Source organism: Sturnus vulgaris, chromosome 1, assembly GCF_052056855.1.
Source record: "Sturnus vulgaris isolate bStuVul1 chromosome 1, bStuVul1.hap1, whole genome shotgun sequence".
In the NCBI taxonomy this organism is placed as follows: domain Eukaryota; kingdom Metazoa; phylum Chordata; class Aves; order Passeriformes; family Sturnidae; genus Sturnus; species Sturnus vulgaris.
Window position 1 is genome coordinate 122888920 of NC_142243.1, and position 13680 is coordinate 122902599.

At 36.2% G+C, this 13680-nt stretch overlaps 1 protein-coding gene across 1 annotated transcript in view; it reads left to right on the forward strand.

Annotated features, from left to right (window-relative positions):
• PREX2 (phosphatidylinositol-3,4,5-trisphosphate dependent Rac exchange factor 2) overlaps positions 1-13680 on the forward strand; it is a 169533-nt gene that overhangs the window by 51815 nt on the left and 104038 nt on the right. The window contains exons 7-8 of the mRNA XM_014873008.2: positions 5924-6057; positions 8056-8159. Of these exons, the coding sequence (XP_014728494.1) occupies positions 5924-6057; positions 8056-8159 (238 nt within the window). The remainder of the gene's footprint in view (positions 1-5923; positions 6058-8055; positions 8160-13680) is intronic.

Below are 13680 nucleotides of genomic sequence, written 5' to 3' on the forward strand. Positions count from 1 at the left end.
TTCTGCAGTAGTGGATTTAGTTTTCCCCTGTCATCCAGCAGGATTCAGCAGATCAAGCCATTACCTGAAAAGAGCACTGATCTGAACAAAGATCCCCCTAAATACTACCCATGACACACATAATTATTGCCTGTATGCTCCATGTGAAATCTCCTGATCAGTGGACTTTTGCAAACCTTTGGTTTGCTGTTAGTTGAGTAGTGTAGGAAGATTTGGTTCGTTCTAAAAGTGGATGAAGCTACTAATTTTACTTGAATCAAGATTCTTCATTTTTCTTCAGTGCATTGTGTGATTTGAAATGTTTCACTTCAGGTATTTTTTTCCTTGTGTAGCACCATTTTCAAGAAATGCTTTTCCATTTCTGGCAAATCATCTCATGCTGGAGCTCAGTGCACTGTAATGTTTTTGGTACATGAGAATCACTGTGAAATATCACTAAAATTCACTGTGCATCACAAGAAGGAATTTTAGCAAGTAGAAAAGTGATGTAATTGCTGGTCTATACTCAGACAAAACTTTCTGCACTCATTTGTAACCCTCTATCTCAAATAAAATAATTCAAAACAAATGTCATTTTATTGCTTGTAGGATTTTGAAAAAGAAAGGATTAATATAAAGTAAAATTCTAAATGTTCTAATTGAGAGGATATCACTTAACAGCTGCTTCTTTAGGCTAGGTGAAAATGTGTTTCTTATAATTAGCTTGAAGTTGCTGTCATCAGCAGTAACTTTGGAAGGTCAGTGTATCTGAATATTTAAATGCATTGGAAGTGTTTGTGTGATAACCTCATGATAGAAGCAATAGCAAGTTAAGTGCTGAATACTTAATGGCAAGGAAATTTACTAAATAATCCTTATTGCCTATCACCACTTTATTCCTTCTATTATTTTTAACTTTTCAATTAAATTTTCTATTGCACTAAAGTGATTAAAATTCTTCTACTTGCTTCCAGTGTCTGAGTCATAGATATTTGTCAAGCCCTTCTTAATGAACACACTCAAGTGTAAAGTTACAGTATTATTAACTCAATGCATTATTAGTCATATAAGTTGATTAAGAACTTACTGCTTTCAAACCTCTATCCCTGAAATGGGAATCCACTTTCCTGCATCAAGTTTCCTCTGAATTCTTGGTAAAGCATCTGGTAGGAAATATGGTTGCTTTTGGAAATGTGTTAATGAGTGAAGGTAATGATAAAAAGAAGGAATGGTAACAATATGGACATGAGCATTTGAAACAGAGTTAATCTCTCTGTGCTCAGAATGTATTCTCTACTCTGGAACAAAGTAATTTCCTACCAACCTTGGTGGGGTTTGTTTTGTTTTTTTTCCACCTCCCCATTTCCTAGGTTTCATTTTAGGATTTCACCTGTGCTTGAACTCTGAAAGAGTGCCATTGTCTTAAAATAGGACGTTTCCAGTAGAGTTATGTGGTGTTTATTGTATTTTAACTGATGGCGTTTGATATCATATGGCAACCATAGGGTGCACAATCTGGCAAAATTGCCTTGATCTTAATATGTGCACCTTTCACAGACATAGTATAAGGTTAGTCCTTGAAGTGATAAGAATTCCAGAGCATGTATATGAGCTAACAGTATTTTGAAGGATTCCCAAGAACAAAAAAAATAAGTTCCTGAGTGTAATGTTTGAGAGTGGATTTAATTAAATAAACATCTGGTTTACTGCAATGCTGAAAATAAAGAGACAAACTTGTTGGAGATTTCCTTCCAGAAGGAAATGCTTAGCACATTTCTTGGCCCCAACTAGAAGGAAAGGGGAAAAAAAAAAGACTATTTTTAGAATCTGATCAAAGCATGACTTGAATTCCCATGCTTAAGTGTCATAAAATGAAGCTTGTGTTTATTATGACAAAAATACAGATTCATGGAAAAAATGGAACATCTGTTTCAAGAAAGAGGATTTTGAATATAATGACTTTCTCACTTAATTTCCTAAGTGGTTGAATTTATTGGCCTGAATTCAGAACTTGTGTAGGTGGCTGTCTCAGTCGGAGGATGGCTCAGCAGCTGAAGGAGTCTTTCAGTAAAATTTGTGTGGATGTTTCAGTGAGAGAAGAAAACACAAAATTGTTGCATTTGCTGCAAGCTGTAAGCTGAACAACCCATTCTGAGTCATAGGCCAATTTAGTGACAGTAGCATGGGATAGTCTGTTCCTTTGCATTCCAACATATCATCAACTAATATTTAACCAGAGATTTCTGTCTTAAATTCTGGAATTTCTAGCCCTTCCAAGCTTTATTTGTTCCCTATGTCCATGTGTAAGTACAGAAGAGTAAGTTAGTATTAGTCTGTAATTTCTGACTTTAATCACTATTAACATGCTTGCCACTGACTCAGTATGGACAAACCTCTGTGCTTGACAGAAATTTGCCCAGAATATACAGATTTTTTTTTTGGTAACAAAAAGTACCAACCCATGCTGCTTTTTGTTTCAAGGAATAGAAGTAATTTTTTAATGTCAAAGAGGGATATTTAATGAAATGAGGATGAGGGAGGTTTTGTTTCAAATTTCTTGCTTATAGTTTCAAATTTCTTGCTTATAGTCTCTCTCCTTCAAGTGTTTTTATTTTTTGATATGGTCATGGTAGCCCACATTTTAGACCCCTTGCTTGAGCTGTTTCTGTAGTTAGAGTCATAGATGTGTGACTGACAGCTGAAAGTTATCAGCAGCCAATTATATCTAAACAACCTGCAAGCTCCAAGATTTTATGGGCTTTTAATTTCCATACCAGCTATCCTCAAAAGGGACTGAGTATTTGGTCGGGGTGCTACTCACAGAAGAGGATTGCTGCACAGTCTTTAGTGACCCAATAGAACAGATGGAGGCAAAATTTATCTAGATTCACAGTATAAGTCTGCTTTGCAGGTCGTTTTTCCCAGCTGAATCATTTATATGATTTGTCGGAAGATGATTAAAATAAGTTTGTTTCTATAATACATGGCATTTTCAAATTGACAGATGACAAAAATGCTGGTTTCACTGAAAACAGCCTATGATTTCTACTTGCAGGTACTTTAAATATACAGAAGCATAAATAGCATAGTAGTAGTGATTTTACATTTAGGTTGAGCAACTCTATCATCTCCTCTTACAAGCACTGAGTTTAAATGTCCATGAAAACTTGGAAATAGCAAATTGCTTTTCAGGTTCGAGTTGCTCATATTGGAAATTCCTGTGGTAGCTTCAGTGCAAACTCTTAATGAAAACATGTTAGTGTCATAAGTTTTTGGTAATACTTGTTCCAAAAATATTGTAGGTAGTGTAGTTCAGTTCAGTTTTAGCTGTGCAGAAGAAAGTCTGAAGCTGTAGCTCCATCCTTCATGAAAACTTGTTATGGTTGTCAGCCCTTTGAATGGCATGGTAGATGTGGCAGTCCTTCTGTGTTCTCCCTGCTTCATCCTTCCTCAGGCATGTTTTTCATCTCTAAGGGATGTGACGGAGAGCAATGCTCACTCCAGATGTAGAAACAGCAATTCTTTCATATAATATGTCCTTCCATTTTTCTCTGTTTCAGTTCCATTCCCACCCAAAAACTAGGAACACACAAATCCCAAGTAATACATAGGCGGAGGAATAACAGGGGATTTTTCTGCATTAGCAGTGTTATATAGGACAAAAAGATGTGACTTCTGATCCTGTTTGCTTATTCCCTTGGTCTTCAGCCAATAAAAGAGCACTAACAAAATTCACTGACCTGCAATCACACCAGCATGGGTTGTAATCTTGTCAGAAGGTATCTGAGAAGGGACAGTAGCACTATTCAGTCTTTGGGTGAAATGTCTCTGAGGGAAAAAGGTATCTCTAGAACCTTGTTTTCATCACCTAAGAGTGTATTTTAGAAAGGGAAGAAAATTAGGAGGATAACATTAGCAAAGTGTAGTAATGTGAGACAGGTAACCCTCACTGCTGTACTATCACATCGAACTTGAATCATGGATGAGGTCAGGTAGCCTGAATTATATATACTTAAAACATGTACTAAATGTGTTATTTTATGATGTGATGCTGGCACAGTAGCAGATCTTGTTAGGACTGTTGGGAAAAATGTGTTTTTCGATACTGAAAATGAAATTCTTCAATATGAAAAGAAGAAAGGATTTTTATAAAATCCTTTCTATGAAAAAAATCCCATCATTTTTCAGAAAGCTGAAACTTCTTGTACAATTCTGAAGCCTTAAGTTGATATTTTTTTACTTCCTTATAAAAAACTACTATTTTTCTGCAAAGTTGAAGTTTTGTGCAAAAATAAGCCAAGACCCTTTAGAAAAGTATCCAACCTTTTTAAATGCAAATTGTTAGTAAGTACTCTTCCAGCAAATTTGAAACAAAGAATAAGATATTGTTTACTCTTTCATACACAAAAGCAATGAAATGGAATGGGGAAAAGTGACCTGTTTTTCTGTAATTATGGTCAACAAGCATTACATGCAGTCCTAATTTATATCACTGAGTGTGCTTTTAAAATGTTTCAGTGTTTGATTTTGAATAAAACTGTAAAATTAGCTTGCTGGTAGTGATGCTGTATTAGGAAGGGAAATGTGCTGTAGTGGCTATAGGTGATGTTCATCTTTGGCTTGTTTGATCACTTGATCCTGAATGGAAGCAGGAGTGGTGAGTTAATGCAGATCCTGAAGTGGCTTTGCTTAGAGACCTGGACTGTGTTCCAGGTGGTTGTGCAATCTCACTTATCTCTGTAAACAGACTGCATTCTCCTCAGGATAGTCGGAACTATTGCTCAATATTCACAGCTGTGACATACAAAGGATGAACAGTAGGATGAAGAACTGTGAGAGCAGAATGCGTGACCGTTCCTTGGCTCTTAATTGAATCCATTTTTCTTTGGACTACTGTGGTTAGATCAAGAAGAGGAAGTAACTGCAGCTATCACATGCCTAAACCATTCAGAACATGTGTCGATGACAGGAGAGTCCTGGCTTTTGCAGGTTTTCCAAGCTGACTTGGACTCCCTCAAGTCACTCTTCAAACCCTGGGTGTATGCTTGATGCAGCCAACACAATAGATAGTATAATTATCAATAGAATTGATATGGACAATTGGATGGACATGCACATTGACAGCAGCTCTGTCCCACAGGAGCATGATTTTTCGGACTAGCAAAATGCACCTCAGAATTCAAGGCAGGCTTCCTTGAGAGTTAAATTTCTCTTTACAAGACATAAAAGTGCCATGAATTTTTCATATAATTTTGTTTTTGAAAATATTTTCCTTCCTTAAAGTTGCTTCTCTTTCATTACCTTTTATGAAAATGCCTGATGCCTTTTCACATGAATGATCTGTTTTGAAGCAAAAATGAGGCATGGGAAGTTTCATCCCAAACAGCTAAGCCTTACCAAACTTCTGATATCTTTGGAGTAGGTTAGGAGGAGGTATACTAGACAGTCCTAGCTGCACATGCCGCTCTTAGCTTTGCCCAAGTTTTATATCTTGCTGTTTTTTAATTTTTATTTTTGTGCTTAGCTTAATCTAGTACAGAAGTATCTACCCTTAGTGATATTCAAGTCCCAGGTTGCTTCAGCTTCCAATTTCACCATGACATAGATTATGCCTTGTATAGCCCCATTTTCAGACATTTCTGAATAAAGTTACCGAGGATAGGAGTTACTGGATGAAGTTGGCCTGATTTTCAAGAGAGGTCTTCACACAAAAGTAATATAATTTGGAAACTTTTTGTGATTAAACTGTATCTATTCACAAAGCTGGTGTTAAATATCATTGCAGATTATTACATAATTACAATGCAGTAGATTACCATGACTTGTTTTTCAGTCTTTCCAAAGAATTGTAATACTTGTGAGTTTCTATAAGAAACTTTTCCTTAGTTGATACAAAATACTTCAGTGCTCACTAAATGAGTTATCTCTTTCCACTTAATTTTAGGGGTCCAATATCACAGACACATGTACAGAAATGCTGCGAAGTGGACTGCTACTGAAAATTTCAGCAGGAAATATCCAAGAGAGGATATTTTTTCTTTTTGATAATCTTCTCGTCTACTGCAAAAAAAAGCACAGGTAAATGATTACTTTCAAAAGTAATATGTTTTTCTCACAGTAGAGCTAATCATGAGTATACTGTTCCATAAGAACCACAGCATAAAAATTAGCATTTTTAGAAGAAACTTATCAACCAAAGAGAAGTGTATGTAATGCAAGCAATTGGAAAAAATTATATGCATGCAGAATCCTAGCAGTGAAGTGTGGGGAAAAGGAATCAGTTTTGTCAGCCTTCCACAGCTGGTTATATGTGATGGCCTCACCCTCTTCTAGGAAGTGTAAACAGTCTGAATTTTTAGTTCAGACAGATTAGTATTGTAGCTTGTGCAATAAAATAATTCTCTACAGATTCAAGAGTTTCATGCCTTACATTTGTAATCAGGGATAAAAAACAGGAAGCTGCTGTTTGCTGCATTCCAAAGAGCAATTCCTTAGTTCAGCAACAAACTTCTCTGGATAAAGTTGTGAGAAATGAGGGTTCTCCTTTGTACATATATTCCTCTTGATGCTTGTTTGTCTCTTTAATCCAAGAGTTGTTTTAGAGTGGCCACTAAATAAATATTACTGGGTAGATATTTGATAGAATCCTGGATACATGATACATCTTCTTTTAAAAAGTTCTGGTGCTTGTTGTAGTTTATTGTCCAGCAGTTACAAACAAGTTACTGGTTACATAGCATTTTTTCAGTTGTCCTCCACTATGTTTTCATAGCCATATTCTCATTAAAATGCACTATTGGATGATAATCTCAAAATGCATGAATGGTTGTCTGTGGTTTCTTTAGTTTTGAACAATCATATCTTTGACTGTTACCATGGTGGATACAGGAGTTAGTCAATTTAGAATATAAATTTAAAATGGGAAATGAATTGATTATTTCCAGCAAGATACTTTAAGTATTGATTGACAAGTATGTAAGGAGAAAAATTGTATTTTGGTAGTTTTTAATAAAAATTGCCTTGCCTTTATGGTATGAGATATTTTATGTAATTTTAACTATCCTTTTGTGGCAGAGTTATCTAAATATGGAATGCCATACTTGGGTTTGGTATAGCTATTGGATTTACTCACTTTGGAAAGAAAAAACATGTGCTTCATGCTGGTGTTGCTTTTTTGCCTTCTTTGTATTTTTAATGTATTACTCAATTTTTGAATAATAAATTTATGGTGTAGTAGCATTACTCATAAGGCAGTAATGAAGTAATGATTGAGAGGCAGGTAATTTTCTGAAAATTAATACCTTTTTGGAGTGAATGAAGGTAAAAATTCAGGAGATCCTTAATTCTTAGCAAGTGACCTTTGTTCAATATACAGTATTAATTATCATCATAGGTGAAAATGAGTAGACAATAATCCCTGGTTTATCTGAGATGTGAAAAGCTGTCTAGGACTGGGATTTTCCAAAGGCATTGGCTTCACTGGGAACGGTTACAGCAATGCAAAGTCCTTTGGAATATATTGCAGTGAAACTGCCACAAGGCTTCAGCAATCCTTAATTACAATTCTTGGTTAACCTTTACATTAGGAAGGAAAAATGTTGTCTTCACTCTTCCCTACATAAATCCCATTTATGATGCTAATTTACATAGGTCAAGATTTGTATCCAAAGATGTTCTCATTTAATTTTTTTCAGTCATACTACCCCCATGCTGAATTTCTAGACTAACATAGGGAGAGCACATCAGTTAGGAGGAAAGGCTCTCCTTTTTTTGTCTTTGATGGCAGACAACAGCATAGAGGTACCAAAGTGTTGGAAAAGAGCTTTTACAGAGTGAGATTTTCCCAGTGAGCTCTCATCCAGGTAGGAATTTTTAGCTTAATCCTACCAGCCATAACATCTTTGCATTTCCATCAGCAGCGTCCCATTCAGCAGCAGTTTCCACAGTTCAATTGCACAGGTATAAAGGTATTGTGATCCTTACTGTGGTCTCTGAATGCTGAATGCACAGGCAGCAGTGTAGAAACACAGAAGAAGGGAGTGGATCACGTGCTCTTCTGCTCTTCCTTTTTTTCAGGAGGTTGAAGAACAGCAAAGCATCGACAGATGGCCACCGTTACCTTTTCCGGGGCAGAATAAACACGGAAGTGATGGAAGTAGAGAACGTAGATGATGGAACAGGTGAGAATATTTGTGTGACTCATTTACAGAGCTGTCCTTTGAGGTGCTGAAATCAAATGCAGCTTCATAATTTCTTTGAGAATGGGGGATGCTCCTTATATTTAGGAAGAAAGAAGAAGATGCTGCTGTAAAAGCACTATCTATTAATATTAAAATTCTGCTTCTGTGGCACATCATTGCTTTCACCCATTATTAGCTGGGCAGCCATAGATGACTATTTTATGCTTACATTAAGAGAGTAATAAAATAAGGTGACATTTATTGCTCAACTGAAATTACAAATTGAACTTCACTTTACAGCACTCTTAAAGAACTTATCCCTAGGTACATGGTATATTTATAACAGCAGCAGAAAACCTACCTCTGTTGGGATGAAACACTATAAATGCTGAAACTGTAATATAAGGAAAGTTTTTAAAAATATCTTTAGGGATATAAGCTATAAGATTACTTGAAAATTTCCTGACATACATTAGTAGAGTGAAAAACCAAAGTATTCCTAGGCATGTCAATTTTTGTTTTAGAAACTTGAGTTTAACCTTTGAACTTAACAAAAATTACTTTTTCTTGCAATTAGAATATTTTGGGCTTTTTTAATGTAAAGCTAAAAAAAGTGGTATGTGAAACTTGCAGTGGCATTGTAAATACGTAAGTCTGGAGAGACTTTCTGTGAGTTATATATTGCTTCTCCTGATATTCTAAACTAGTGTTAGGTTTGTCCTCTACTATGGATTCCAAGCATTTCTCAATGTCATTTTGTTCTAAAATTGAGTATTAGTAACAATGATTTTACTTCTAAGTAAGCTTCACTGGAATTTAATATTTCTTTTAAATTAAGACCTTTTTTCTATTTTTGAGTTCCTTGTGTTCAAAATAATTTGCTCACTTCTTGTTTTATAGAGTAGACAGTAGAATTGACTTGGAGAACAAATTGACTATTGTTCTTATTGCAACAGAATAGTTTATTGGAAGACTGCTGTCTCTTTGCTCCATCTCATAAAGTCTCTCAACCTTTTTTCATGTGTTGTATTTTTATTTTATTATTTCTTATTTTATTATTTTATTTTTGTCCTTGGATTTTGTTTTTGATCAATTTGCTTCCATCTTTTGTCATTCATGTTCAATTTTATAAAGAAATTACATTAATAAATGCTTGGAATTCATAACTGAAGTGTCTAGAGCTGAAATTTTACTGGTGCCAGAATAATACTGTAGTGCTGCAATGTGGGATGTCTGCTATTAATCCTAGGATTGTTTGGCGTTTCTGAGAGCATTATTTTTCCGTATTTTCATTTCTGTTCCAGAATACCAGAGCAGAGTGTTTTGTGCAGTGCTGGTGCCAATCCCATTATATTTTATACTGTATTAATGTCAGAGAGTAGGACTGATAATTACTTTCTTTTCTGTACCGAGTTTTCTCTTACCATTTCTACAATTTCTTAAGCATTCAGAATTCACATCTTGTTCCCCAAAGCTCTTGCAATGCTTCTTGGTTCCGTGAACAATGTCACCACTGAACTATTTAAGCTATTGATAAAAATGGTGAAAAATGCTGAATATAAGGTAAAGCACTGTGGTGTCACACTTGATTCATTGTCTTTGCTTACCAGACATTTTTTGTAAGAACTCCTTGACATCTGTTTTGGATTATGTTCTTCACTAGGTCCACTGTGATTTGATTTAGTTAGTGATTTCAAGCTATCTATGGGTACACTGCAGTGAATTTCTTCAAGCCTCTTTGAGCTGAATATATTTTATTCAATATTCTTTACCCTGCTATTCCCTTTTTCCAGCCTGTATCCCTGCCCAACGTTTAGTTTTATTTGTATAAAATCTCAGTGTTTTGTTTATGCAAAAAAGAGAGTTGATTATTTCAGTCTTTCCTGTTGTGTACTGTTTTACTTCCTTTCATTTATTTTCTTTCATCTTCCTAAATATGCTTTAGAAATGAAAGGCAGTTTCCCTGTTTGCATCATGTCACTTTCTAAGACAGCATCTCTGCTTGCAAGTGTTAACATTACTGTGTCCAGATGATTATACCCAATTTCTTCCTGATGAATATCCCAAAAATTCTATAGCTATTCATCTTTAGCTGATTCCTCCCCATATATTGTCATGCATTTAGTGTTTGCTTTAGTAAACGTTTCTTTGATCCTTTATCTGTCCTATCTTTCTTCATTTACTTGTTCTGGTTATTCAGTCCTAGGTCTTTTTAACACTGTTCATCTTCCTTCCTGCCTGTTTTCTTCCTCAATGAAATAATAATAATGTGGCTAAGCACAAATAGTTTTCCTCTATGCTCCAGACACCACTTGTCTAATTTCCTTCAGCCACAGGAAATTCTGCTACTGTCCCCATTTCCTATAGCCTTGCACCCAGTACTGGAGGGTTCATGCTTCCTTCCCCTTTGCTCTCCCGAGCCTTATCAGATCTTGTCACTTTTATTTACACATTATTTCCAAAATCCATACTTCTTTCCATGCTTCTGTGACATTATTAGTTTGGTTAGTCTGATTTCTAACTTTTTAGAGTTGGTGGATGCTCAGTCCCTGGTAGCATTTGAGGTCAGGTTGGATGGAGCTCTAGCAACCTGATCTAGTTGAAAATGTCCCTGCCCAATGCAGTTTATTTCTAAGGGTCCTTCCAACTGAAACTGTGCTATGATTCTTCTTACCTGCTTTTTTTTCTTTTCAGTGCATTTTCTGCTTTTTCCATTTCAGTTTATCCAATATCCTAAAATTTATTTTCCCTTGTAATTGTTATTTCATACCTTATTTCTATAGTTCTCTTTGAAATAGGGGAAATTTCTGCATTAATTCCCTGGCCTGTGACATCTTTCTGCCTTTTTCTTGTTACTCCCTTTTTTTTTTTTATTTGACCTGCTCTTCTTTCTCTTCCTTGTGAGACTTCTGTATTCCCTCCCCTCACACAGATATTTTTTCTTTCACTCAGATCATGATGTCCTTCTTTAACCTTCGTCTGTTCTGCTTTCTTTACTGTTCTCCTTTGTTGCACCCAGATGTCTTGTTTCTCATCCCCTGTAGTCATCTGCGTTTGAACTGTAACCCAGTACTATTCTGCTGCTTTCTTTTTGTCTCATTGCATTCCCAGGAGGAGTAATATGGCTGTCCTAGTGTCACTCACATTAGCTTTGCATGTGGTTTTTTTGGCATTGTATTATTTTATTCTCTGTAATCATCAGTTATCAGTTTCTGTGATTCCTAGTTTAGAGAGGAAGCTCTGGGTGCAGAGTACTTGTATTTTTGTATCTGTGCAGGAATCTTTGTAATGCACTCCAGATGGATCTCTTTAAAGGCATTAAAGACTATTGTGTCTAGATGATACTTCCACAGTTCCTTACTGCAGATTTTGGGATCCTCTGCTCACTTTATATAAAGGAGCCCTGGAGCTTTAGGGAACGAGGCAACTGAGAGTGTTTGCTCTCAGCATTGTTAGATGTAGGAATGTAGTCTTCGTTGTTTGTGAGTAGAAGCATAGAAATAGCAAAACGGATTCCCAGTGTGATTTATTATCATGCTAATGACATGCCTACAGAAATTAACAAAGCTTTTTCTGAAAAGCAATTTTTCTTTGATGAAATTAGGCCTTGGCTGAGCAGTACAGTTGGTGGAAGCTTTCTTTTTTTGTTTCAGCACCATGAAGCACTCTGCTTTTTCTTGATTGCACTGATTAAAGTGGAATGCATTTTACTTATCAGGGCAGACTATTTATGATCTTAAAATAATCTGGCTACACAACCACTTGCAAGTGTTAGAAAAGTGGTTTTAAGGTAATCATATTCTTTTTTCTGTACCAGTTTCTAAAATTTAATTTTGAGAGAAAAATACATTTCTAAAGGCATTCACCAGCCATTAAATGAACGGTACTTAGTTTATGAAGACAAGCCCGTGAGACTTAGGAAATACCAGATTTATGTTTGCCTCTAGTATAGTAGTTCTTTCCTCTCTAGTCTTGAAATGAGGCATGATATGGAAAAACACAGTATGATAAAAGTAGCTGGAAACTGCATCAAAAACTCTACATGGAGGATGGTAGTTTATATTGTGCAGCAATTATTTCCTTGGTATTTCTGAGCACTGATGCTCCTAAGAACCTTCAAGAAACCTAAAAGTACTTCGATACAGAGACTTCTGTTTATTTTTTTTGAGGAAAGAAGAAAATTCTTTCGTATATGACTGCAACAAATTGCTTGTTATGCAGCACTCAAAGATATGAGTCTTGAATTTTGCAATTCAAATTACAAGCTTTAATGGATTACCAAGTCACATTAAAAGATGATGTCATTTTTCATCACCTTTCCTAGGGAAGCTGTAGGTTTAATGATTTGTTGATCCTGCTTGTTCAGACTTTGCATGGTGCAAACAACAGTGTCGTGCTCTTCTTCCTTCTGTAACCATTATGTCAGGTTTTCAAATTATTTGTTTAGCCTGACTGGCAGCTGTGATTGCACTGATGTGAAGAGTGCATATGAGCAGAGCAGCTGGGCAGTCAGGACATGCACACCTCCTGGCTGGCCAGCTGCTCTTCTCCAGATTTTGCCCAATAGCCAGTCCATAGGAGGTAGGAGTTTATATGGGATGACAGGGTAATGCTGAGCTGCTCTTGACTATGGATATGGGTGTATTGGGGAGAACAAATTGTTCATGGAAGCCTTGGAGAAATCGTAGGGATTGCTCCCCTTGTAGGGATTGTAGGGATTGCAGTTAGAGAGGCTGAAGTCCAAGTGGGCATCATGGCAGTGTGTTACTGTAACAAAGATGGACAACTGCTACCATCCAGCTTTTCTCACCTGAGCTCAGTGCCCTCTGTATACATTAGGCAGTCATGGTACCTAGCTTGGTGATTGGGCTTTTCCCAGAATTCTGTGGGTTTGTGGTGGAATGAGGTGAGTGTGGTCAAACAGCTGGGGTGCTCCTGGCCCTGCAGTTACAAATCCTCAGCTGCCAAGGAAGCTGCAAATTTAAAAAGTCATCTCTACATTGAGAGATTCGAGTGTCTGGACACACCATTTTTTTTCTGAATTAAGCTACTAAGTTCACACCAAATTTTTTGTCCAAAGTGAGAGAATCTAAATCCATTCGTGAATCTGAGCCCTCATTTTTGATTTTTTCTTTTTTTTTTTGGCCACATTTTTAACTGCTATGGTTCAGTGCACCAGTAATAACTTCCCTACTCAATGTGTCTTGTGATGTGTTTACACACAGTAAAAAAGACCACAGGAAAATTATGACCTGTAGTTTTATATGTATTCACCTCTAGTTTAATAAATAAACAAAGGAACCTTAACATTACTTCCTCCAGTAGTGCTTCTGCCTCTGATCTCCAAGGATCTGCAGTCTGTCAGCTGAGAGTTTCTGTCTGAGACTTATTTCTTGTCCTTGACTTCTGGGTCTGATCTTCTAAGAGAGCATGAATAGTATGATGGGTAATTCTCAAGAAACAATGTTTTTAAAGAAACAAAGGATATTATGCATAGACTATGCAAATAAAAATATGATAA